Genomic DNA, 24,351 nt, shown 5'->3' with positions numbered 1-24,351 from the left:
ACCTTGTGGTCCAGGAAATGCTTCTCTGTCTGCTCCCACTCCAGCCCGGCACCGAGCTTGCTTGGCTCCCAGTGGCCCCGGGGACAGTGCTCAGGGAAAGTGCTCTTGCACAACCAGGGCAGCAGCTGCTCTCTGGCAGCTCCAGCACTTTTTGGGTTGTGGGAGCAAGCAGGGACTCATCTGTGCTTCAGCTGGCGGAGAAAAGCAGAGTGTTTTAGGGACAGGCTCCGCTGAAACTGGAGGCGACTTGGCTTTAGAGAGACGTGAGTGTGGTTGTCACCATGAGCTGTTTTTTGCAAACAGCCGGTGGTTTCCTCGTCCGCCCACGTGCGCGGCTGGAGCGGCTTGTCTGAGCCCACCCTGCGGCGGTGGGATGGCGGCTTCGAACCGCGAGCGGCCATGGCGGTGGCTGTGGTGGCTTTTACTGCTTTCCCAGGAGCGTTCTTCCTTCCCTTGGCTTAGGGAGAGCTTTTTCAACCTTTATTTTATATAACCTATTTTTAGAAAGCCTTTTCTTCTGCAGAGCTTGCTTTCATTTCCATGTTTATCTATGTGCCTTGCCCGGGAGCTTTCAAACAATGCAAGAGAGTTCAGTTTAGCACTTGTCCTCCCTCCTCTTCCTCGGCAGCCCTACAACCTTGATGTGGGTTGCTCAAGAGATCTGCAGAGAGAGATGTCTGCAGGGAGGCAGTGGGAGTTGCACAACCCTCCATCTGCAGAAGAGCAGTAAGGGAATTAGGGTCGGCTCAGCTCTGAGCAAAATTCCCCCCGGAAGGCAAAAATCTTGTTTTGTGCTTCTCTCGAGACCAAACTCCACCCCGTAGAGGGAAGTAACTTCATGCTGGGATTTGTTTCTCATGGGCAGGAAAACAAATCCTGTGCGGTAAATAGCATCACGTTGTTGCAGAATATTAATCCCATAGCAAACAGGGGAAAATGGAGTTCAGGCTGATCTGGTTTTCCTCTCTAGGAAAGAGATCACCCCATTACACACTGAATGTGCAAACACAGGGCATTGCCTCTGAGCTCTGCACCCACCGTGTCGCTTCACCCTGACCTCCCTGGTCATCTCCTGCAGTGGGAACGAAGGAGCTGAGAGCACGGAGGGAGGCAGGGGGGCAGTGAGGAGGGACAGAGGAAGTGGGGGCTGCCCGGGGAGGAGGGCAGTGTGGAGGGAGGGCTGCTGGGGCGCAGAGAGGCTTGGAGCAGGAGGTGGAAAGAGAAACCGGGGCGGATGGTCAGGAGCTGTGCTTTGAGGGGAGGTTGCTGCTTTTCCACCGATGATCAGACCTCAGTGAAAGTCTTAATGATTTTAAAATTGTTTTCCCTGCTGCCGTGCCCACATCTTCTCATTGCTGCCTCTCTGAACTATGTTCCCTTTTCACCCTGGCCTCCAGCACAACATCTCTGTGCTCCTCTCGAGGACCCTGTTGTGCTGTTCCTGCCCAGCTGCTGCTCTGCTGAAAAACCTCCCCGCTCTCCGCCTGTCCTGTGTTTGCTGTGGGTATAGTCCCCTCCACCCCGTCACCCTGCTGTATTATTGCTCCTGCTCATCTCCACCCTCCTCTCGCTGGCAGCTCCTCGTTTTACTGATCCTGTCTCCAGTACCATAAACTCCTTGCGGTCCAGCAGGCAGAGGCAGTAAAGCACGTACAGCCGCTTGCTTTGGCTACGCAGACCGTTACTTTGGAAATGCCTCTCGGTTACAGCTCGACTTCTTTGAACTCTTCTAAACAGTTTTTAGTCTGCAGGATTAGACTCTCCTCTACAGACTGTTTTGGAGACTCATAAAATGGCAAACCTCTGACTTTAATTTTAACTTTCTCTTTCTCAGTCGTCTGCTCTTTCTGGCAAAGAAAAGCCAGTCAGGGGAATTTCCTTATGAATTGTTTTGATTGTGTTCCTTCCAAGTTATTTGCACTATTTAATGTTGCAGAAAGACCAAACCCAGTTGCCATCTCTCAGCAAAGTCCATCTTCCATCCAGATATCCCGAAATGTGAACAACTGTAGGACCAGGCTGCAGGGTTGGTGCAGGCTCCTTCCCTGGCAATGAGCGGGATCTGGGTTTCCAGTGGAGGGCTGGAGGCTCTGCCTGTGCTGCCTGCTGGTATGGGCAGGTCCGGGTGGGTGCACGGGGGTGACCGAGGCTGCTCACCTGCCCGGTGTTCCCCCGGCTGCTGCACATGCTTTCCAAGTGCTTTCGGAGTTCTGGTCATCTTGACCCGCTGAAGTGGCTGCCCGAGGTCCCCACCGGTGTGGGGACGTGCATCGAGTACTCCTGGTGCTGTCAGGAGGCTGATAAACCTTCCAGGTGGGGAGAATTGTATTGGTGGTTTATGTTAAAAAATAGACTCTTCTCCTTTTCTTTCGCAGTGCCCTGCACACAGGGATGCCGTCTGCCTCCCACCGGGTGACCACCAGCTACATCCAGGGGACCTTGGACATTCCCCTTCTCAGCAAAACCGTGGGCCAGTGCATGGATGAGACCGTTGAACGGTTTCCTGACCGCGAAGCCTTGGTCTTCTGCCGAGATGGGCTTCGGAGGACGTTTGCTCAGTTCAAAGAGGAGGTGAGTGCCTGGTTCGCCCCGTGGGGAGCCCAGGCAGGTGGACAACGGCAGCAGCAGGCGTGATGGAGAAATGGAAAATGATTTCATTGCGCAGCTCAGGAGTGAGATTTGTCGTATGTGGATCCTCATCCTGGCCCTGGGCAGAGGATGACAGCACCTCCCTGGCACACGCTGATGGGTGTGTGCTGCCTTTGTCCTCCTTAGAGTCTTGAGATCAAAGGGAGAAGGCAGCGTGTGTAAAATGCTTGCTGAATACTCTAGAATGAACTTGCATACTTAGAAATTATCACCCCTATTTGATGTGTTATGGGCTGAGTCACAGTGTTTTTCTCAACCAAAGCAGGCTCCAGCTCTTGGATGAGTCGCTCTGCTCCGACTGTCAGAGGTCCGGAGCGTGTAGAGGTTTCTAGTCCAAGCAGAAAGGCAACTGAGCAAAGTCAAGGACTTGCTCTCAATATCACATGCAAAACCCGTGTGTGGGTGTTTCTGTGTATGTGTGTATATTAATATGAATATACGTTTATGTGTATTCCGAATGGAGGGGCAATATTCCAAGGCTAACTACCTGGAAGGTTTCTATTAACTGTATGTTATGGTCTTGGATAGGAAGAATTGTTTAGAGGTTTTTTTTAAAAAGATTTACTAGCATTTTGGTTACATCCATTCAGATAAACAAGATTAGCTGTGTTCACCCTTATTTTAAAAAGTAGGCTACAATTCAGAACTAAATCAGAGAATAGCTGTTCCTCAAATTCATGTCTCCTACAAGGCAGATTTCATGAATTCATGTGAGAACATGACAAAGCGCTACGAACTTTCCTGAATACCTCAGAATATTTGTACATACATCTGCACACCCGAAACACGCTTACCATCTTGTAAAATAAAGTAGTCATGTTAATATAGTGGCTGAATGTGAGTTGATGAGGATAGGAACCCCAGACTGGTCAAAAATCACTTGATACAGTGTTCTGCCCGAGTCCTTTTAGCAGTAAGTGATATGCCACAATGGAGGCAGATCCAACGGTGTAGATGGGCCCAGCATATGGGTAAGACTTAGTCCTAAATTGAGTTGATGAGGAGCTAGACACTAAATACACTTCGGGCAAGAATTAATTTCCAACTATTTGTACATAATTGCCTATTTTGATTTCCTTCCTGCTGTGTTGTGTTGATCCGTGCTTGTTATTAAGCTCACCATGAGCCGGCAACGTGTGCTGGCAGCCCAGAAAGCCAACTGTGTCCTGCGCTGCATCCAAAGCAGCGTGGGCAGCAGGTTGAGGGAGGGGATTCTTCCTCTCTGCTCTGCTCTTGTGAGACCCCCCTGCAGTGCTGTGTTCAGCTCTGGGGTCCCCAAACAAGAAGGACATGAAGCTGTTGGAGCGAGTCCAGAGGAGGCCACCAAGGTGATCCAAGGGCTGGAGCATCTCTGCTATGGAGACAGGCTGAGAGAGTTGGAATTGTTCAGCCTGGAGAAGAGAAGGCTCCGGGGAGACCTAGCAGCCTTCCAGTAGCTAAAGGGGCTACAAGAAAGCTGGAGAGGGGCTTTTGACAAGGGTGTGTCATGACAGGACAAGGGGTAATGGCTTTAAACTGAAAGAGGGGAGATTTTGATTAGATCTAAGATAAAAAAAATTTACATTGAGGGTGGTGAGGCACTGGAACAGGCTGCCCAGAGAAGCTGTGGCTGCCCCATCCCTGGAAGCATTCAAGGCCAGGTTGGATGAGGCTTTGAGCAACCTGGTCTAGTGGAAGGTGTCCCTGCCCATGGCCAGGGAGTTGGAACTGGATGATCTTTGAGGTCCCTTCCAACTCAAACCATTCTACGATTCTGTGATTTTTATGCTTTCAGTCAGCCTACTAAGCAGGGGCTGGTCTGTGGCTCAGAAGATGCGGCAGCAGTAGGCTGACAGATTGCAGCAGAGGCACGTTCTACCCGATTGCAGTTGCAAAGATGATGCTTTTTCTCCAGAAAACAGCGCCTGGAGACAGATATTCCCCACTCCTACTCATGTGATCCCCAGGCTCCTGTCTTGTGTTTTACAGGTGGACCAGGCAGCCGCTGGGCTTCTGGCTCTTGGCCTGAAGAAGGGAGACAGGCTGGGGATATGGTGTCCCAATAAATACGAGTGGGTTCTCTTGCAGTTTGCAACTGCCCAGGCAGGAATCATCCTGGTAAGAACTTTGCAGTGTCTGGGTTTTTAGTAGTCTGTTGGGAAAGGAAATGGAGACAAAGAAGCAATAGGAGATACTGGAGAATAAAGTTTGCCGTCTCTTTTTTCCATGCTCTTACCCAGCATGTTGACTATAACTGAATCCAGTGTTTAAACAAAATCCGTGCAGCCCTCTGTGTCTTTGTCCTCTGCTCTGTAGGAAAGCAGCCTGCAGAGGAGGGAGCAGCAAGAAATGGACTGCTGTCAACTAGCCTGCAGCAGCCGATGATAGATGGAGACTTGCTGTTGCCTGTAGGACCATTTTTATGTTTTATGCTGCTGTCCTAAAGTTACCGGCTATTTAGATCCCTCTTAGATAGGACCTGTATTGCTTCATGGGGCAAATGCTCACTTAAAAACGCAGTCCAAGTTGCATATCTCGCAAAGCCAGTTTTTATTTGAGAGTACAGCCTGGCACGTTCACCAAAATGTGCCTTATTTAGACAGTGCGTCGTGGTAAGGGCTGCACCGAACCTTCTGGTCCGTTTTCTCCATTGTGGATCATCCTGGTGTCTGCTAAGACACAGGAAGAGGGTGGATGAGCATGACTTGGTATGAACTCAGGTCCAGTGGCCAGTGCTGCTTCTGTCGAGAGTGGGACAGGAGAAAGCTGGTATTTTCATGGCTGTCTGTTAAGAAACCTGACTTGCTCTTGAGTGTTGAGTCTTCAGTTCAGTGGATGGAATGTCTGCCTGGGCAACAGGAGGTCTGGTTTTGACTCCTGAAACTCTGTTGTGACTATCAGACCTCTCATCATAAATCTCTCATCTGATTGTTTTGTTTCATGCAAACATAGGATTCAGATAATTTTTCTGGTGAATGTGAAATCTCTGTACAAGGAGAGGCTTTGAATGCAGCTTGTCCCTGGGAGAACTTTTCTGTTGAAATATGTGTTAGGGAAGAGGGTTTTCAAGGCAAGGGTAAATCTGATCAACCTTCTTGTTTCTCCCTCTTAAGGTATCCGTGAATCCAGCCTACCAGGCCGTTGAGCTGGAGTTTGTCATTAGGAAGGTTTGTACGGCACTTTCCGGTAATGCTAACTGATTCGTTAGGAGAACGGACACAAGCAGCGTCTGCTAAAGGGGATAGTAGGGGCACAGTTAAGCACTTGGGCATATCAGGGCGAGCTGGCTGGAGAGGGGGCATGCTGGCGGTGGTGGCCATGTAGAGGGAACACCACCACGCAGTGACCAAGGGGGTGACACTGCGGTTAAGTGGCCGCGTTTGCTGCTGTTGCCTTTGACCACCACCCTGTCCCTTTGATGGAGACTTCTGCATCCTTCTCATCTCTCTCTCTCTGCTAACAACTGTGTACTGCCAGTATTACAGCAATAACAGCCAGACCTGCCAGCAGGCATTTACCAGGAAATAGGGAAAACAAGGCAAGACTAAACGTCTGACCCAGGAATTGTTCTACCCGAGAAGCTGGAGCCAGGACAGCAGAGACGATGTAGTAGCGGAGCGTGGCTGCAACCTCTAGAGGCAACATCTGTCTTAAATCAGTTTTAACTTTCCCACACTGTGCTCCAGCCTGCCCAGGAGGGAGAGCACCGCGCGGCTCTCCTGCCTGACTCGCTGCCATCCTGCCTGCCTCCCGCTCAGGGCAAAAGTCACCATCTGGGATTTTAATCTTGAAAGCAGGAAGGCTCAGAAAGGACCAGCCTACTTGGTAGCTTGTTTTCTCCCTCCTGTACGTCCTAGGCCTAGCTGGTCTCAAGTTTAACTTGGTTTAAGTCCTAGGTATCGGCACTGCTTGACATCTTTCTGCTGTCTGACCCTTGCTGCCTCAGCTACCCTCGTACGCCTGCCTGGGTTTGAGTTTGCAGCGTGCAGAGCACCCATCAGCTTAAACAGTTCTGGCTCCTTGGTTTCAGTAATGAGGAGTCCAGGCTGCTAAACATTTGACAACTAGAAATTAATCCTAAGCTTAAGAAGCTAATTTGCTCAGCTGTGGTTTGTTCAGCTTTAAATCAAAGGCTGATATCCGAAGAGCTGTAACCACATCTGGGTCTTCCCAGCACCGTCTGAGTTCTGGCTTTACCTAGAAAGAAGTGGATAATTTCTAGCAACAGGGAGACTTTCCTTGTGCGTCGGTGACTCTGTAATTCGGTTGCTGGTCTGCAGTTTGAGTTCCCATTTCATCTTTCATTTAATCCTTTTACAATAGTCTCCCCGGTGTCGCTCCTCTTCTCATACATCAGGACTGAACACGGTGCTGTGGTGAAGCGTGTCTCTTCCAGTGCCAATGTCCTCCTGCTTCTCTCACCGGGTGGAGATGTGACCAGCAGTGCTTTCCTTTTTTTCCCAGTGACACCTGGCTTTTGCTTTCCTTTCCATCTCTGCGTGTCAGACTCTGCTCTGATTCTTCTCCTCTGGTGTAAATCTGGAGTGGCGATGGGGTAAGAGCAGAAACGTGTGGTAGCTCCATTGGGAGTTACTCCTGTCTCACCCTCCCAGGTTTTCTGGCATTCCTAGCTTTCCCATATACCTTTGGCACTGGGATCTCTGGTGTCCCTCGCCCTCCTAATTACTCATTTGTGTTTGTTTACTTGCGCAACAAAACCCCTGAAGGATTTAGAGCTTTGCCTGTTGGATCCTGTCAGAGTCCCTTCCTTGCTCCATCGGGTTCCCTCCCTTTGGTATAGAGAGTAATATGTGCTGAATAATCATTCCTCTGGTTCTTGCTGTATTTCCAGGGCTTCATAAAAGCAAACTGATGACAACTTTTATATGACAGGTCTTTTAAAGACAGAACTTCTGCTGTTCAGGTTGAGTCCAAGTGGGAGATGCCCAACTAGAGACCTGTATCTCATAGAGCATCTGCCCCACGGGCTCCTCTCCTCACATAGCATCTATTTTGCAAAGCTAGTTCAACCAGAAGAGTAGTTCGAAGGAACTAATAGTAAAAAGTTGCAAAGGCCCAAAACATTCCAGAACAGACCCAGTCCTCTGGGTTTTGGGCAGACTCTTCTAGGAAGTAGGGCAAATGTTTGTCTTCCCTTCTGACAGACCCCGGAGGGTACTTACAAATAATTTATTGGCATAGCCTTGGCCTCCTTATTTCACGGACCTTGGGAAAACAGTGAAAACAGCCGAGTAAATCATTTATGTAAACAGTTTATTTGACAAGGATGCATTTTTTGGAAGATGAAAGCAGTTTGCAAATCTGGGTCAAATTCAGCAAATCTCTTCTGCTGAAAAAGAAACAGAAATTCTTGGAGTAATGAAAGTGCTTCGTTTCAGGATTGTGTAAATGTGAAGATGGAATGAAAGATGCTTTAACTTTCAAAATAGCCAATGCGTTAAAAAGAAGAGGAAAAAATCTTAGGAAATGGAACATCTTAACAAAAACCACAACAAAACCTTGGCTTGACCTGAGAGGCAGTCTTCAGGTTTCCTTATTTTTTCTGAAGTTCCTCAAAAATCCTAATTTCAGATCAAATCAAATGAATATATTTTTTTATTTTCTTTCCCGTATATCAGGACTGGACTTCTTGTTAGTTTTGCGACTCCTCATCTGAAAAAAATCAGTTTTTTACTTTGTGCTCGCAGTGAGGAGCACTGATCCTGGGAGAAGAGGGAACCTCAGCCCGCAGCTCTGCTCTCTCGCCCAGCGAAATGCAACCAGCCCGTCCCAAGCCGAACGCCGGGAAGGAGCAAAGCAGCGGCTGCCGGCGTGGGTCAGGGCTCAGGGTGCTGGGTACGCGGTGACAGCACCCTGCCCCACACTCATGGGGTCTAATGAGCTCACAGCTCGTTAGTGAGGGCTTGGTGTGGACCTGCCCACCGGAGGCACGTCCCCAGTCCCGGGGAGGGGGGCTGCTGCACCAAGACCCGTGTCATGCTCTTCAGTGGATTTTTAAGCTTCTGCATGCCGTGGCTCTTGCTAGGAAGAGTTAAAAATCTCCAGGTTTAGATACTTAGATACTCATCGTATCACGAGCTTGCAGAAACAAGCCACGGGCAAAATCCGGGTGCGGCGTTCATGGCTAACGCTGGCTGCGTAGGGTCGCAGGGCTGCAACCTGGGTCGGTGGTGACTGCTCTTTATCGTGTCCTGAATGTCAGCCCGACGTGACTTCTCACGAGTTTCTGTCTCCCTTCACAGGTTGGCTGTAAGGCCCTGGTGTTTCCCACTCAATTTAAAACCCAGAAATACTATGATATTCTAAAGCAGTCGTGTCCTGAGCTAGAAAAAGCCACTCCAGGGGGAATAAAGAGCAAAAGGTGAGTTAGGAACATCTGGTGACTTTGCACTGACCTCACAGCTGTGTCCTGCATTGTGTCCTCTCAGCTGCATGACACAGGCTCCAGCAGAAGGAGGACCTGTGCGAGGTCTCATCTGAAGAGAAGGGGTTAGGCTGTCCTGGAAGTTTACCCTGTCCAGCGTACACCTGTCCAGGCAGTTTTCTCCTTATTGCTGATGGTATTTTTCTTTCTACCAGGTTACCTGACTTATCCATTGTCATCACCGTGGACTCTAAGCTGCCTGGCACCTTCCACATGGATGAAGTGATGCAGGCTGGGGACAGCAGCCATATGAAGCAGTTAAGAGCCGTGCAGCGGACCCTCTCCTGCAATGACCCCATCAACATCCAGTTCACTTCAGTAGGTGCTCCTGCCTGTTCCTGGTTGGGTTCTTCATTGAGGACACAGGGAAAGATGTGTGCAATACTGAGCATCCCACTTCCTTTGCCTTCTGCCCTCTGAGATCAAGCCCTGGTTCCATCTTCTGCTGTAGGATGGAGGGAACATTCCAGTGTTTCCCCTTGCTTCTTCCATTCTTGCTGCTCAGCCTTTTCTGAAGGGCTGATGGAGATAAGAAGGGTGTCATGTGAATTCTGTTCAACTAAAGTTGGACCATTTTTTGATTTAATTTGGGATTAAGGTGCTGTTAAAGAGGAAAATAAAGTCTCCCAGGTCTGAATGGAGAATGAAGTGCAAGATCACCCCAGAATCTGCCTGGGAAATTGCCCCTGAGAGCACACGTAGCTCATCCTCGAAAAAGGTGGCTTCATTGCGTAATGCCTGTGTTTTTCAGGGGACAACGGGAAGTCCCAAAGGAGCCACCCTCTCTCACAGGAACATTGTGAATAACGCCAATCTGATTGGTCTGAGGCTGGGGATCACAGAGCAGGTGGGTCTCGGTGGAACAACAGTTTGGGGTGGTCTCCAGTGCCAAAGAGAGACCACGTGTGTGGAGAGCATTGGTGCTTGCTCAGCAGAAGGGCAGGATGTTTTGCTGCAAATGACATTGGGGGATACTCATGTATAACAGTTTTCATTTCAATGGAGTTTCACTGATGTCTTATTTTAGTTTCATGTGAAGATTTTTTTTGGGGGAAAAAAAAAAGAAAATACCTTTTCGTGGGAGAAAAACTGAAATTCATCGCTTTTCTTTTTGGTGAATACTTGTTTCAAATAATTACGAGACTCTGGATGCTAGCTTTGAGTTCTGTTGAACGAGGTTTTAATTTGTTTTACATGACTTCATTTTGAGTCATTTATACAGTCTCATAACTCTTATCAGGATATGACCTTTCTATTTGTAGTTTCTTTTAAAAATTGTTAAAGGCAAATATTTTCCTTTGAAGTTTGGAAGTAGTTATTTCTAACACAACAGCTTTGATCCAGAAAAGAGATGAGTTGTTTCAATCAGTCTTTAGAGCCTTTGGTGTGTTTAAAAACAAAATAAAATCAATAGCATGTGCCAAGTCCAGCATATTTTGTGCCAGTCAGAGCACTGCCACTCTTCTGGCATATCAGAAAATAATGTCTAAGCGATACCAGACCAAAAAGTCCAGCAAAGAAAAGACACCGCAAAATCATAGAATGAAATTTTGACATTAAAAATCTTCCCAAACTGATTTTTATTAAAGGCAGAAAGCATCGGCGTCGTGTTTCCACCCAGCGGGAACACAGATGAGCGTCAGTTTTCCAGCAAGTTTTCGGTGAACCAGGGGAAACTTCTCTGTCTGGATATTTGCTCTTTGGCAGCAAGATGGGCTAGTCAGGGACTGGAGGATCTCTCCTCACCATTGTCTGTGGCTTGATCCCAGGATTATCGCATTGGCGTCCCCGCGCCCTTCTATCACTGCCTGGCGTCGGTGGGAGGCTGCATGGTGATGGCTCTGCATGGGTCCTCCTGCATCATCTCATCGCCGAGTTTCGAGGGGAAGGCTGCTCTGGAGGCAGTGTCTCAGGAGAAGTGAGTTTGTTTATGTCTTGCTCCAGAGGAGCTCACTGCCTTGGGGTGATGTTTTCTTCCCTTGTCTCACCTGCAAGCCCTTGTTCACCCTCTTCCCTCTCATGATGGGAGAGGCGAGTTTGCTGGTGCACATACTTGCACGGGCACTTCAGGAGCCTAAATCCTGCCTTTCCAGCTGTGCTCGGGAGTTTGTCACACTTCTCTTCTCCCCAAAGTGAGGGATCCTTCAGGTTGCTGTAGGGCTTCGGCTGGAAAGCGTAGCGGTGTCTTGGTTTCCTATGGCTGGTGTGAAAACAGCCCTCCTTCTCCAAGCCCAGCTCCGCTGCTGAGATAGTTGAGTTTCCAGCTTGTCCTTCATGAAAAACAAAGAGCTATCATTGTGTCTGCATAATACACACACACATGTATTTATATATATGTATGCATATATGCACGGAGGAAGAGCACACTTGCTGTTTCTGCCTCCATGCTGCTGCTCCGCAGCCCCGTGCACGATGGGACAGCCGGGGCTGTCCCGCTTCCAGCTCAGTGATGGACAGGACGGGGTGCTGAGCCGGGGCTGTCCCGCTTCCAGCTCAGTGATGGGACAGGACGGGGTGCTGAGCCGGGGCTGTCCCGCTTCCAGCTCAGTGATGGGACAGGACGGGGTGCTGAGCCGGGGCTGTCCCGCTTCCAGCTCAGTGATGGGACAGGACGGGGTGCTGAGCCGGGGCTGTCCCGCTTCCAGCTCAGTGATGGAACAGGATGGGGTGCTGAGCTGGGGCTGATTCGCTTCCAGCTCTGCAGCTTTGCCTTTTCTCTCCCCTTCCCGAAGATGCTCCTTTCTATACGGCACGCCAACCATGTTTATAGACATGCTCTCCCAGCCGGACTTTGACTCCTACGACCTGTCAAGTCTCCGGGGAGGTAAGTCTGACAGCTCAAATGGAAAAATCCTGAGAAACTGGATGTTACTGGTTCCCTGTATTAAGCTTTGTGAGCAAATCGCTCATCTGGAGGGAAGACGAGCTTTGTGTTTCACTGTTAATTTGATGCTACATTTCCTTTCCTTGGGATTTCCTTCAATAATTAGGCATTTTTTAGATTATTTTCATCTCAAAGCAGATCGGGGAAGGACTTTTCTGTTTTATCAGCTACGGCGGGCAGCTGGGAAGCCCGATTTTGCTCAACTCTCGTCTCACCAGCCACCACGGTGTGGCAGCAGAAGCTCGGTGAGCCGTAGGCTGGTGCAGTCCCCACAGCTGAGCTAGGCTGTGATTTCTCTGACCCGAAGTTTCCTGCCTGTTTTTGGAGTCATTCATCTAAGTGCTGGAGAGGCTGCGATAACGTGTGCTGGAGCTTCCTCTCTCGTCGCAAACAGCCTCAGAAAAAGCTGATTTGGAACGGGGAAACCACCAGCCCCTTTGAGGCGGTGGTAGCATGGAGAGAAGATGGTGCTGGAGCATAAAGAAACATTTAAGCAGATTGTCTAATCATCTCTCATGCAAAAAATGATCCTGTCTCATCTTGTTCCCCAGCAAAGCCCATGTATTGCCCCGCTTTTTCGCTCTGTCATCCTAGGACGGAACAGGGGAAAATGTGACCTGTCCTCTCCCAAGAGGGCTGCTCTATGCAAGGCAGGAGGAGAGGTTTCTGGTTTTACGGTGGTGATGATCGATGGGAGTGTTTGTCCTGCTAAAAATCTGTGCCTCTTTCTGCTCTGAATCTTTGCTTTTTGGGAACTGCAGCTTGGACTAGGTCTGGACTCCAGAGTTTATTTTCCTAACGAGTGAACTCTGCCAACCCTTAATTCATTCAGGCAAACCGGCCTCGCTGCAGCCTTTGCTTCTAGAGTAGCTAGGGCCTGTATCCGTAAAAATAGAAAGTATTTTGACAGGAACCGGTGTATCCCAAAGGTCTTGCCAGCATTTAAATCTGGGAGAGCAGAACCTTCTGAGAGACCATGCTGGGAATAAATAGATGGTTTCCAAGAGGTTCATCTTTTCCTCTTTTTTCCAGGAGTCATTGCAGGTTCCCCTGTTCCCCCTGAGATCATGAAGATTATTATGACCAAGATGCACATGCCAGAGATTGTGGTGAGTCGTGGTCGCTGTGACTAGAGCTACAAGTGGTGTTTGTCGTGGTGAGACCCTGAGCTTGGGCATCTCTGCGCCGCAGCGGTACCCAGCGGTGCCAGAGCTGCTGGGATCAGGCATGATGGGACTGTGGGTGCGAGGCCAGGCTGAGGAGTGAAGGTGTGGAGGGGCTGGGAGGAAGAAGGGGGATTCTGCCTGGTTGCTGGTGGGGTGTCTGGGGAGGAAGCTCTGTAAGAAAAGAAGACATTGCATTCAGTGTTGTAAGCAGAATTTCTGCTGGTGCCGTTCAAAGCTTTTATAAACCCTTCTGTTGCACATGCTGCAAGGATGAATGATTCTGGAAGAGGCGTTGCTGGTTTGTATCGGTGTGGGTGGGTGCATGTGTTCATCTTGCTGTGGAGCTGTCGGGTTTCTTTCACCATCCCAGGCTGCATGCAGATATAAAACCTTGTTGCATGCTACATGTTTTGAGTCTGAAGCGAGAACGGCATCACCCACCGCTGCAGCACCAGGCATTGCGTTGCCAGAAGGGCAGCACATGCCAGACCACATGCTGTTGCTCTGTTGAGCGTCCCCATACCCTCGGCCTGTGCAAGAGCATCAGCACGTCTCGCATGTGGAGGGGGACAGGCCACCAGCACGCGAGTCAGGGGCACCGCAGGTGACACGCTCCGTAGGTGGGTCCTGCCATCTGCATGTGTGTGGCTGTGAGTGAATGGCTGAGCCAAAAAAGGGCTTTTTTGTTTTATTTTAAAGGAAGTGACCTCGGTGGCACGCTGCTTGCTAACGCTGGGGCAGCAGGCTGTTGTGATGGATAAGCGTGCGGGCTGGGAATCAGCTCAGGCGTGTTATTGTTGGCAGCCCCAGACCGCACCAGCACGAGGGTTTTACAGGGACGGCTGTGTGCTCTGCCGCGGATCAGGGGAGTTCAGGGCATCTGTCCTGGAGCTGTCTCAGAGGCGGCCAGGGTTTTTTCCTGGATATGATGCTCTTAATGCTGAGCTGAAAACACCAGGGACAGCCCTGGTGCCGTTGCCCAGACTCTGTCAGGTGACAGTTACCTATTTTTACAGTAGGCTTGAGTTTGGCCTCACAAAATATTTTCAGACATTACTGCAAGTGCCCAGGACTCATTAGGTGTCATATGTTCCTGCTTTGTAGAAAGAGAAATAATAAAACCCTCCCAAACAGTTGCTCTGCCCATAGGATAAAGAGGATTAAGTCTATATTTGTCCCACCGGTCTCGTGTTACTTCTGATCCCCCAGCCCTCAGACAGATACGGGGAGACTTGTCGAATTCATCTTTGCAGCAAGAGCTTTATACAGAAGATGTACATAAGAAAATATACAATTTGATTTCTATATAGGAGACAGAGGAGTTTTCACCCTCTTAAAGGTCATTTACACTCAGTTACAGAGGAATAAATATACATATATTTATATAACTCTTTAGGATTAAAAAACACAGTTAAGTTGCAACTGTGGTGTTGTAATAGCCGTGACAATAAACCACAGTCATCCCGGTGTCCTGATAGATCCTCTGGAGTATGGGCAGACAGAAGAGGAGGGGTGCCCATGCCAGGCTGCGTGGCACACGCCTGCTCCTCTCGGACGTACATGTGTCTTGGTAGAGCCCACAGAGCGGGAGGGAATCTGGTCTTCAAACGGCTTCAGTTTTGGGGTTTCCCAGTACTGCTTCACTCAAAGGAGTTCTGGCCGACCTAGAGAGATCGCTGCCTTTTGGAGTGAAAGGGCAGCTCGGTCTCGGGGTCATGGCTTCTTGGTCATCGCTTCACCTCTCCCCCTCAGCCCTGGCCTGCAGGGATCCCCTCCGTGGGAAGGCAGAGGAGTCTCTTTGCATGGGTTGAGACCAATTTTCCTGATCAAGCAGCTGGGGGAAGGATGCTCCTACCTTCCCACTCCCTTCTGCTCCACTGGAAGGGGAGAGACAGCGACCAACTGGTTGATCGGGGCCATGGGTTATGTTGCCTCTGGGAAAGATGACTGTGTTTTACCGGCAGGATCTAGGTTAGCTTGTCTTAGTACGGGCATGCATAGTTTAGTTTTTAAAAATGCCTCTTTTACAATACATAGATGTCGGAAAAGGTTGGAAAGGTGGATTCCATCCTGCGATCAGCAGAGAAGCGAGGATTCAGAGGAGGCTGGAGGTGATCGGATATATCAGAAATGTTTCCTGACAGGTAGGAGAAGCTTAAGGAAGGACTCGGAAGTCAGTAGTTTTCGAATGGTTGAAGTGACCGGTCACCAGGACAGGCCATACCGGGGCCTGCTACAGGAAAAAAAAAGAGAAGTCTGCATGTTTAAGGGGATTTTTCAAGCAGATCAGTAAACTTCTAGCATTTGCCTGCTTATTTTTATGCTACTGAGCATACTGATACTGAGTGAATGAAGCCCACACTTGAAAGGGAAGAGTTAGGAGTGAAGGAGCCGTTTTGAATTCCCACAGTAGAGGAGATGGGTTAGTCCTGTCTCTGACCTCTTCTGCCAACTCACTATGTGACTCTCGAGTATTTTACCCGAAGTGTTGATAGTCAGTGAGCACTTCCTTCGTGTAGGAAGAAACCCAAGAGTGAAATTTTCAAGAGTAGTGAATTATTTTGGTGCCCTGGTTCTGAAAATCCAGATTTTTAGAAGGTCCCAAGCAGCCTTTTGTCTGAAATGTGGTCAGTGACCCAAGTCACTGGTCATCCCTGAAATACAGACCCTCATAGCTGACAGCTGAGAAAGCTGCCTGGCTCTCCAGAGGTACTTTGTGTTCCTTAAAATCATGCTCACCGCACTGGAGTGGGTTTGTGTGCCTGCATTTTGGCACTCACACCTCATGGTACTGAGCTTTGTCTTCTGCAAGACTGGAATGAATGTCTTCTATTTCATTAACACTTGTAAACCTGTTTGAGAGAGCTGGATGGAAGGTGCTATAGAAAAAACAGGTGTTACTGTTGTGATATTCTTCCTCTCATCATGGAGGAGTGAACTGGAATTGAGTTCAGGCAGGGAGAGAGGAAGGTTAAGGGTAGACTTGTAAATAAAATACATTTAAGTATTGTGGTTTAGAAACTGAAGTTTTTCCGTCTTTAGAGCGGAACTTTACCCGCCCTATATGGAATGACTGGTATTTCCATCTCTAATCCATAAAACCTTTGGCACTGCGAGAGAAATAACCACTTTAGGAAGGTGCAGAACAGCTGGCATCGTCCCTGACATTTTGGTCATAAATTTACTTTCTCCATCCTGTTATGCATGTCCTTAGTGAACCGGGGACCAAATGGCCATAGCTGGGCTTTGGGCTTCGCCTCGTCCTTTCTGCTATGATAGGCCACAGTGACAACCCTTGTTCACGCAGTGTAGTGGCCTTAACAAATGAGCAAAGGTCCTTTTCCCAAGAACTTACAAACTTACAGGCTCATCCAAATTCCTTTAGAATCCATACAAGCTCCAGGCCTAACCCTGGGATGGGGAAAAGCAAAATGCTTGGGATGGAGAGATGACAGTTGTGGGTTTCCTGCTACTCTCTGCTCTGAATTTAAGTTTCCAGTTGCGGAAGGTGTTTGTGTGGTAGGTTTTCACAGTTGGTGTTTGGGTTGGTAGATGTCAGCAAGCTCATTGCTCAAGGGAAAGTCAGCCCTGTCTCTGAGTCACCTTCTGGCCCAGAACACATTATTCAAAGAATATTTGCTGTCTCGAACCTTTTTCTTCTGGGACACTCATTTGAAGGCATCAGCCCTTGTTTTTAAATACCTGAGTGTCTTGGATGGGATTTGTAGTTGCTGAAAGGCAGGTGCTGGACTGACAACTGCTCCTTATGGAAGACGTCTGTTTTTATATGGGCTGGGCAGCCTGGAGCCAGAATTCCCAGCTCTCTCTTACCCTGAATTTCAAAGCAGACCTAGAGGACTTTTGCTAGGGCAAAAGGCTGAGCATCTCCAGTTTGTTAGACAAGTAAAGCATGTGTGATCCCAGCTGAGGGTAAGAGTGGGCCACCCTTGTTTGGACATGTAATCACACGTTTCACCCTTACTTGCTGCCCCAGGACTGTCTGTAGCCCCGTGTTTGTTTTACAGGGTTGACTCCGTCCCTGATGCTCCAGGCAGATTCTCTGATCTGGGAGCCCACGGAGGCCAGTACTGCCAGGAGCTGGAGCAGCTTTGAGCGGAGGGGTCAGTGGGTGAATGGATGGACTGTTTTGAGCCAAACCCTGGTGCTGTTGAAGTCAGAGTCAGAAGTCCCCGTACCTTCAGTGCCATCAGGGTTTGCTGTAGGTCGGATTAAAAGCTACAGATAGGAAGTGGCTCTATGAACCATCTTACGTGTTTAATGGCGGCTTCCTTTCTTGGACCTCTTGGTGGGGAGCTTGCAGGTGCGGAGGGCCGGGGTGTCTCTGATGGACTGTCCCCGGTACTGCGCGGGCGTAGAGCAGGTCTCCTCGGTGCGGGTGCGATTGCCCTTCAGCCACCTGGGACACGGGGAGGAAAAAGACCAGGAGTTTACAAGAGGTACACATCATGGGCAACGCTCATACCATGAATGGAGAGGGCAGGCTGGGGAGAGAAATCCTGAGTACGTGTGCAGCCTTCAGCAGCCTCCTCTTGCCTGGCACAGCTCAGGGGGGACCTCCCTTGGAGGACCCCCAAGGAGACCCCAGGGAGCGCGGAGAGGGAAGGGACGCGTGGTGCCGTACTTGCGCAGATGTGCCAGCTGGCAGTTGCAGTGCCAGGCGTTTCGGGAGAGCGTCAGTGTCTCCATTTTGTCGAAGGGGAAGTTGCGGGGCAGCTGGGTGAGCCGGTTGTTCTCCAGGTGAGCCGTCTTCAGCATGGTCACGCCAGTGAACGCGTTGTCTGCAAACTAAAGCACAAAGGTTTCTGGTGAGGAACACTGAGTTAGGGAAGGGAACTTCAAACCTCAGTGCCTCTGTCCAGGACTTTTAGTGGCATAAGCATGGAAAGAACAAGAGAAAGAGCAGTGGAGGGAGGTCCTGGCTCGCTGGAAGCTCTGGACACCTAAGAGAGGCATCAGGCTGGTGGGCTTATGGGTGATGGCATCTCCTGCCTGAAGAGAGCTACATCCCAAATCTATGTGGGATTGTCTTTGCAGCCACATCCCTAAATAAAGTGAAGTCTGGCAGCCCTCTTTATTTTTGAGCCATAATTCTTCATTCTAAATGAAGATATTTTCTGGGTGTATTCCTTTCCAAGGCTGGAAATCCTCCCAGTGCCTCTTGCTTTGCCTGTCCTGGAACGGCTGAAGGAGGGAGTGTTTGTGGCGTCTGAAGGGGCTGTAGACTTTGGCAGTGCCCGGGGGCTCCGAGTGGAAAGTTACACTTGGCATCTGAGCAGTGTAGAAATAGAGGCAGGTTTCCAGCACCTCAGCCTCCTCTGTTTTTCCCTCATTTCCAGTGAGTTGTTTGCAAGGGATGCTGCAAGATTTGTCTTTTCTTGATTAACGGGCACGCTTTAAGGGAGACTCTCCCTTAAAAAAGCTGCGAAAGAGAGCAGAGAGGCTGTAGACCTGGCTCTGCAGCCCCCTTATCTCTTCCCTGAGGTCTCATCTCTGGCTTTTCTCGGGTCATGGTTACTCAGGTTGAAAAGTTTCTTCTTGAAAGCAAACCCCTCCACACAAACTTCCTTGGTGGTGATGAATTGGAGAGGGGGTCATTGACAAAGCACAAAGCTCCTCTTGGCTACGATAAACCATTTCTCCCCCTTCTCAAAGCAGGGGAAAGCTTTCTCAAAAGCGTGGAGAGAAGGCCTAGGTCTAGGTCTAGCTAGGTCTACCAGAACCACCCCCAGTCAAGGACCTGTGCTCCCATTTCTGGCCAGAAGCTCGCATTCAGACAGGACCATCGGGATGTGTTCAGGCTCTCTAAGCTGAGAAGCTCGACAGAGGAAGTGCACTATTTTAAGCTGTGAACTTTTGTCATCTTCCAAACCTAGCAATGTTGGATAGGATTAGAACTTAGCTAAGAGACCCCCAGAGTACTGTAGGTGTTGGACAGTCAGGGGTGCTGGCCTCTGCGGTCCAAAACCAAGCTGACCTTGCTAGGTTTTACTGTGTTGATAGCAAAGCTGCTTGGAGAGATGCTGGCACACCGCACAACGGGGCGGTAGCCTGGCCACGTTCCGGTTTGGACAGTGGTCTACTGTCTCAGCTGCTCATTCCTCTCCCAGCCCCATGAGAAGAATTCACATCTGCTGGTAACAGCTGCTCCGTTGCCTGCCAGAGCATGCGTTTGTAAAGAAATCGGTGATTTTCCCCTTGTTTAGATGGAGGATTGCTGCTGTCATTTATTTTGCAATAAATACGTAGAGAGGGGTGTGTGTAAAGCTTCCAGGATCTGCGTTACCTGGGTTCTTGTTGATGTAGGTGGTGAGTCATGGCCTGTGGGATGCAGCCCAGCAGGTGAGTGGTGCGGGTCCGCAATGCTAGTGGGGAAGGGGAGCTCTGTGCTGGAGCTGCAGGGCAGCCTGAGGACTCTCCTCGTCCTGCTCAAGTGCAAAGTAGGCTGGGATAGCTCCGTGTGGAAGGGGGTTACACTTGATCAGCTCAAAAATCTTGCAGCCGTGCAGGGGACAGCTAAGGACAGTGTTTTTGTGAAGGAGAAAGAGCTGCAGTCAAGATGCCAGAGGCATTTGAAATACTTGGTGGTGATTTCCTAGGTCATGAGGCCTCTGCGTTTAGATGTCTCCTAGCAGTGCAAAGTTCATGCGTGGGCTGTTTGGATACGAGGCCTTTGAGGATTTGAAGAGAAAACTCTGAGCTGGGATGGGAGCTTTGTTTTCCTGAAAAAGAATGCAAGCCCTAAAGCTGCAGAAGCCACCCCTGTTAGTGCTGATCCTGTAAATTGGTGTTGTACTGGGCTGTCGGGGAGGAAATGAGGCATCTGGCTGCAGAAGAGTCTTTAAAGGTCCTGTCCACAGGTGGTCACGGAAAAGAAGAAAGCCTGTTTTGCTGGCTAGAATTGTTAACCCTTGCTTTTTGGCCAGTTCAAAGACACTTAATTCCCTGGAGCACCCCAGCATCGTGGGTTAGTCTAATTTCTTCAACATACAACTTGGGACTCTGATGTCTCTACAGCTGGTACAACATTTAAGCTGTAATTTTTTTACTTGCACACGATGAAGGTGCCTTAAAACTATGTCTACAAAAGTGCTGTGGCAGCGTGTCTAAGGTCTTGCCTAGAGAAGTCAGCAGATTGTTTTCAAGCATTGAGTTTGCTTACTCCCAACCTGGAGAGCAGACAAGGGCTTAAACACTGACTGGGTGCTACTGAAGTGTTTTTGGTAGTGTCATTCTCCACCTGGGCAAGCTGTAATTCCAGTTTTTGAGCGTTTTGGCATGCCATATCCCCTTGAAAACACTGATGTGCTCTATTCCTGGTAGCTTTCCGGTGATCCGCTCATCCCTGTGAGGCCCTCTGAGTTGCTCTTTGTTGCTAAGAAATTCTTTTTCATCACATCTTCCTATGCATTTTCTTTGCCATGAAATCCCAGTCTACCTTACTTGGATGCCCTTCGTCTTTAGGCTTCCTGGCAAAGCATCATCCCGGGGAGAACCGTTCTGCTCCACCTGCAGCACCCTCCTGTTCCAGCCGTGTGGGGTGCACCCAGGACGTGGGGCTGCAGCAGGGTGCTGCTGCTCCTGCACTCTGCTTCCTTCTGTTCTCACACTGCCTGACATGGCAGAGGCCCTGGTGCGAGTTGTTCCCTGAGTGTGATGCTCCTGCCTATGGATCATGCTTTCCCACAGAAGAAGAAGGGGGGATTGTTTTGCCATTTGGGATACCTGAATGTCCCTCCTCCCCTCCAGTGGGAACAGGGCTCCTTTGTAAGATGCTGCGAGAGCTCCTTTCGAGAGAGCATCAATAAACAAACCTTTCTTTATAACGTGTAAAGTTGGAAGGCATGGGGGGGAGGTGAAGGTGAAGGTCCGTGTGCCTACCTGTCTGCGAGGCGTGGGTCAGAAACTGCTGCTGTTCACGGCCCCTCCCGAGGAGTCTCCCCCTCCCAGCCTACGGCAGGTTCCGAGGCTGAAGGATGGAGGCAGAGCGGTCTGGCTCTGCGAGGTGGCAGTGCCCTTCGGTCCCTCGAGTACGAGGCAGATGCTCACCTCTCATCCCACGCCTCGTGTCTGGGATGATGGAAGGTTGCTAATTGTCCTGGAGCACCCCAAATGCCTTTCTCAATGACTGGTGTCACCTCCAGCTTTGGAGGGAATGCGCTGCCTTTCCAGGGAGTTTAATCAGCTCCAGATAATTTGGTTTTGCATAAAATAACTCAACAGAAGGGTGGAGTGCTCTCTCCCATCCCTCGCTTGAGCCATGTCAGGAGCGTTATCAGCTGGCCACTGCCTCGCTGTCTGCAGAGCCTGGAGACCTGCATCTCCCCTCTCCTCTGCAAGGGAGGGACAGAAAAGCAAGGACTTTGTAAAGGAAAAGCCCTGCGTTTCTTATCTGGAATAAATGGAAAGAGAAAGGACTCACCTTCTTCAGTTTCATGTTGTCCAGGTTGAGCGTCTGCAGATATCGCCCGAAGGACTGGAAGGCGTTGTCAGGGATGACCTCAATTGGGTTATGAGAAAGCTTCAGTTCCTCCAGCACTCTCAGCTTACTCATTGCACTCACAGGATAGCTGCTCAGCTGGTTCTTGTCCAGGTGGAGGACAGCGAGGTTCTCTACATCCTCTGTGGCCCCAGGCAGGAGGTTGGTGAGGGAGTTGTCAGAGAGGAAGAGCCAGCGCAGGTCTTTAGCCCCGTTGAAGACCCCTGGTTTCAACTCCCGGATTTTATTGCTGCCTAAGTGCAGGATGAAGAGGTTGACAAGAGGGGAGAGGAGCCCTTTGGGTAGGTCTGGGATCTTGTTCTGGTCCAGGTACAGGTAGGTGAGCTCAGACAGGTCATCGAAGGCTCCTGGCTTTATGACACTGATCTGGTTGTCAGTGAGATAGAGGTAGACCAGGCTTTTGAGCCCCCGGAAGGCTCCGGTTGAGATCTCCTTGATCCGTGAGCTCTGGAGGTGCAGGGACACCAGCTTTTTTAAATCACGGAAGCCGTTGGTCGGCAGGACGGGGAAGTTGTTCTTCTGCAGGTTGAGAAGCCGCGTTTGCTCTGGCACCTTGGGGATCTTCTTCAGCCCCGCGTTGTCGCAGATGACGTGCTGCAGGTCTCCGCCGTGACAGTGGCAGCTCGGGGGACATGCCTGCACGATGGAGGCGAGACACGCCAGTAGGCTGAGGACGCTGAGGAAGAAGCCTGACCGATTCATGGTCAGATCTGGAATTAGTGTGATGGGAAGAGAAGCAGCAGGAGGAGGAGGAGGGAGATGGGTGGGAGAGAGGGAGAGTAACTGGGACTGCAGCATGCTGAACACAGCCCTATTTATAATGTTATTAAAAAGCAAAATCCCTTCCCACAAACCGCAGGCAGCAGCCAGTTGGAAGCAACTGGCTTTGGGAACTGACTGTGAGCTTAACCCCTTGGCACCAGGCAGAGGAGCGTCCGTGGCCCTGCCTGGCCCCGCTGCCGTGGCCGCTGCGCAGGGTGAGTTTTCCCTCCGTGCAACAGGGAGGCAAATGGTCAGGGAGAACGAACACAGAGCGGCTCCGTGGGGAACCTCTCTGGTCCCCGCTGAGCCGAGCAGGGCCTGGGTCTACTGGTGGTGGAGAAAAACAACCTGTTTTGGTTGGAGGGCACAGCAGGGAGCACCGCTGTGCTCTGCAGCCACCTCGTGCTGAAGCTTCCTGCAGGCTCCTGGGCTGTATTTAGCCTCAGCCGGTTTCGGGAGAGGCAACTCATCCTGTTACCACAGAAGATTGTTTTTGAGGGGTCTCGTCTTGCTCATTTCAAAGGGATTTGCCTGAGCAGGGATGGGAGAAGGTGAGAGCGATGCGGGGTCATGCCAAAGGCCAACAGCGTTGCCGTTGCTCTTGCAATGCCAAATTTTCATTGAAGACTTCCAGATCTAGACTGCACCTCGGAGTTGGCCAAGAAAGGGAGAGCAAAGATGCTCTTAATTTCTGCTGCATCTTTTCCTGTGAGCAGTCGAGTGTAACACATCCATGGTCATCGTCAGGAGCCCTGTGTGAGGGTTTTTTTTCTCAGCACATGGCACTGCGAAGTGGTGGCTGTTGCCTTCCATAAGGGATGGGGCAGTGGCAGAGGCTGCGGGGAAGCAATGGCAGCAGTGCCCGGCTGTGTGCGTGGCTCTGGTGAGATGGATGGTGGTGCCTGCGGCTCTCGAGATGAAGCTGTGGACAGGGAAAGGTGCGGGCATTGGTAAAGGGCTGGCGAGGTGGCAGAGCAGGGAGACGACTGCTGGAGCTGGGACTAGGGTCTGCCTTGGCTGCCGTCTTGGGGCAGCAGTTGCAGAGGGGCGTTAACAAGGCAGGGATGTCCCTTGCCCTCCCGATAGAGAAGGCTAAAGCAAAGCGGTTAAAAGCCCCAGTGCCTGCTTCTGTGAGTGCGGAGAGAGAGATCCAGGGGTTGCGGGGTGGGGTTTGGAAGTGGAACATTTTGAACTGATTTCCAGCCAGTTCCTGGCTGCAGCAAACAGCTGAGAGCCCAGCGCATAACTGTGAGCTTGTTGAGGTTTCTGCTCCCGGGGCTGGCTGCAGAGCCCCGGCGGAGCTTTTGCAGAGGCGAGACAGGCTCGAGAAAGGGAGGAAATCCAAGGGCTGACTTAGGACACAGACCGGCTTATTCACCCAGATTTCTGGGTTTTTCCATTGTTGCAACGAGGAATTCGCCAGCGCCAGTTATGCAAAGCCGCCTGGCAGCCCGCGCACTGTGCGGCAGCCGTCGGTCCAGACGGTGTTTTGGTCGCATGACTGATTTGAGGCAGAAAAGGGGCTTCTGGGGTGTGAACGTAGGTTCTGGTGAGCCCGTGGGGCAGATGAGGTTGGCCAAAGGATGACAGAATGTGGGACCTCGGTGCAAACCAGGCCATGTCAGGCCCCCGAGGTTTGTCAGCCCTGGGGTGCAAGGTCCTGCCGTTGAGTAGCTGGGGCCTCCTGCCCCATCTCCGGAGAGATGCTCTGACCGGAGAAGCTCCAGGCTCCTGCCGCAGGGACCTGCTGCAGCGCTCACTGCCGTAGTCACTGCAGGATTTAAAACTCCTTGATCAAAACCATGGTAGTTTTGTTTATGACTGATTCAGCAGGCACTGCGATGGTCGTGCACGTGCTTTGATCTCTGGAGTAGCTCTTTGAGTGTCTTGGTCAGGACCTTTGAGACAGCGAAAGAGGAGGTAGACAGAAGAACTTGCCATGCTCTCC

The 24,351-nt window shown here is 50.4% G+C and overlaps 2 protein-coding genes across 3 annotated transcripts in view; one reads left to right on the top strand and one right to left on the bottom strand.

Moving 5' to 3' along the window:
- ACSF2 (acyl-CoA synthetase family member 2) overlaps positions 1–24,351 on the top strand; it is a 38,095-nt gene that overhangs the window by 3,555 nt on the left and 10,189 nt on the right. For both annotated transcript variants that reach the window (XM_086623985.1, XM_086623984.1), the window contains exons 2-10: positions 2,376–2,571; positions 4,618–4,746; positions 5,742–5,795; positions 8,892–9,010; positions 9,229–9,391; positions 9,825–9,920; positions 10,843–10,991; positions 11,806–11,897; positions 12,990–13,066. In XM_086623985.1, the coding sequence (XP_086480111.1) occupies positions 2,376–2,571; positions 4,618–4,746; positions 5,742–5,795; positions 8,892–9,010; positions 9,229–9,391; positions 9,825–9,920; positions 10,843–10,991; positions 11,806–11,897; positions 12,990–13,066 (1,075 nt within the window). The remainder of the gene's footprint in view (positions 1–2,375; positions 2,572–4,617; positions 4,747–5,741; positions 5,796–8,891; positions 9,011–9,228; positions 9,392–9,824; positions 9,921–10,842; positions 10,992–11,805; positions 11,898–12,989; positions 13,067–24,351) is intronic.
- Positions 17,399–22,439, bottom strand: CHAD (chondroadherin). Its single transcript, XM_009988363.2, has 3 exons — positions 21,564–22,439; positions 17,766–17,929; positions 17,399–17,540 (listed from the first exon to the last, which is right to left on the bottom strand). Exons 1-3 carry the CDS (start codon positions 22,437–22,439, stop codon positions 17,399–17,401), a joined length of 1,182 nt encoding a protein of 393 aa, XP_009986665.2.

Source organism: Tauraco erythrolophus, chromosome 20 (assembly GCF_009769465.1).
Source record: "Tauraco erythrolophus isolate bTauEry1 chromosome 20, bTauEry1.pri, whole genome shotgun sequence".
Lineage (NCBI taxonomy): Eukaryota > Metazoa > Chordata > Aves > Musophagiformes > Musophagidae > Tauraco > Tauraco erythrolophus.
Note: the sequence above shows the minus strand (reverse complement) of the source record. Positions and strands in the feature narration are given on the sequence as shown.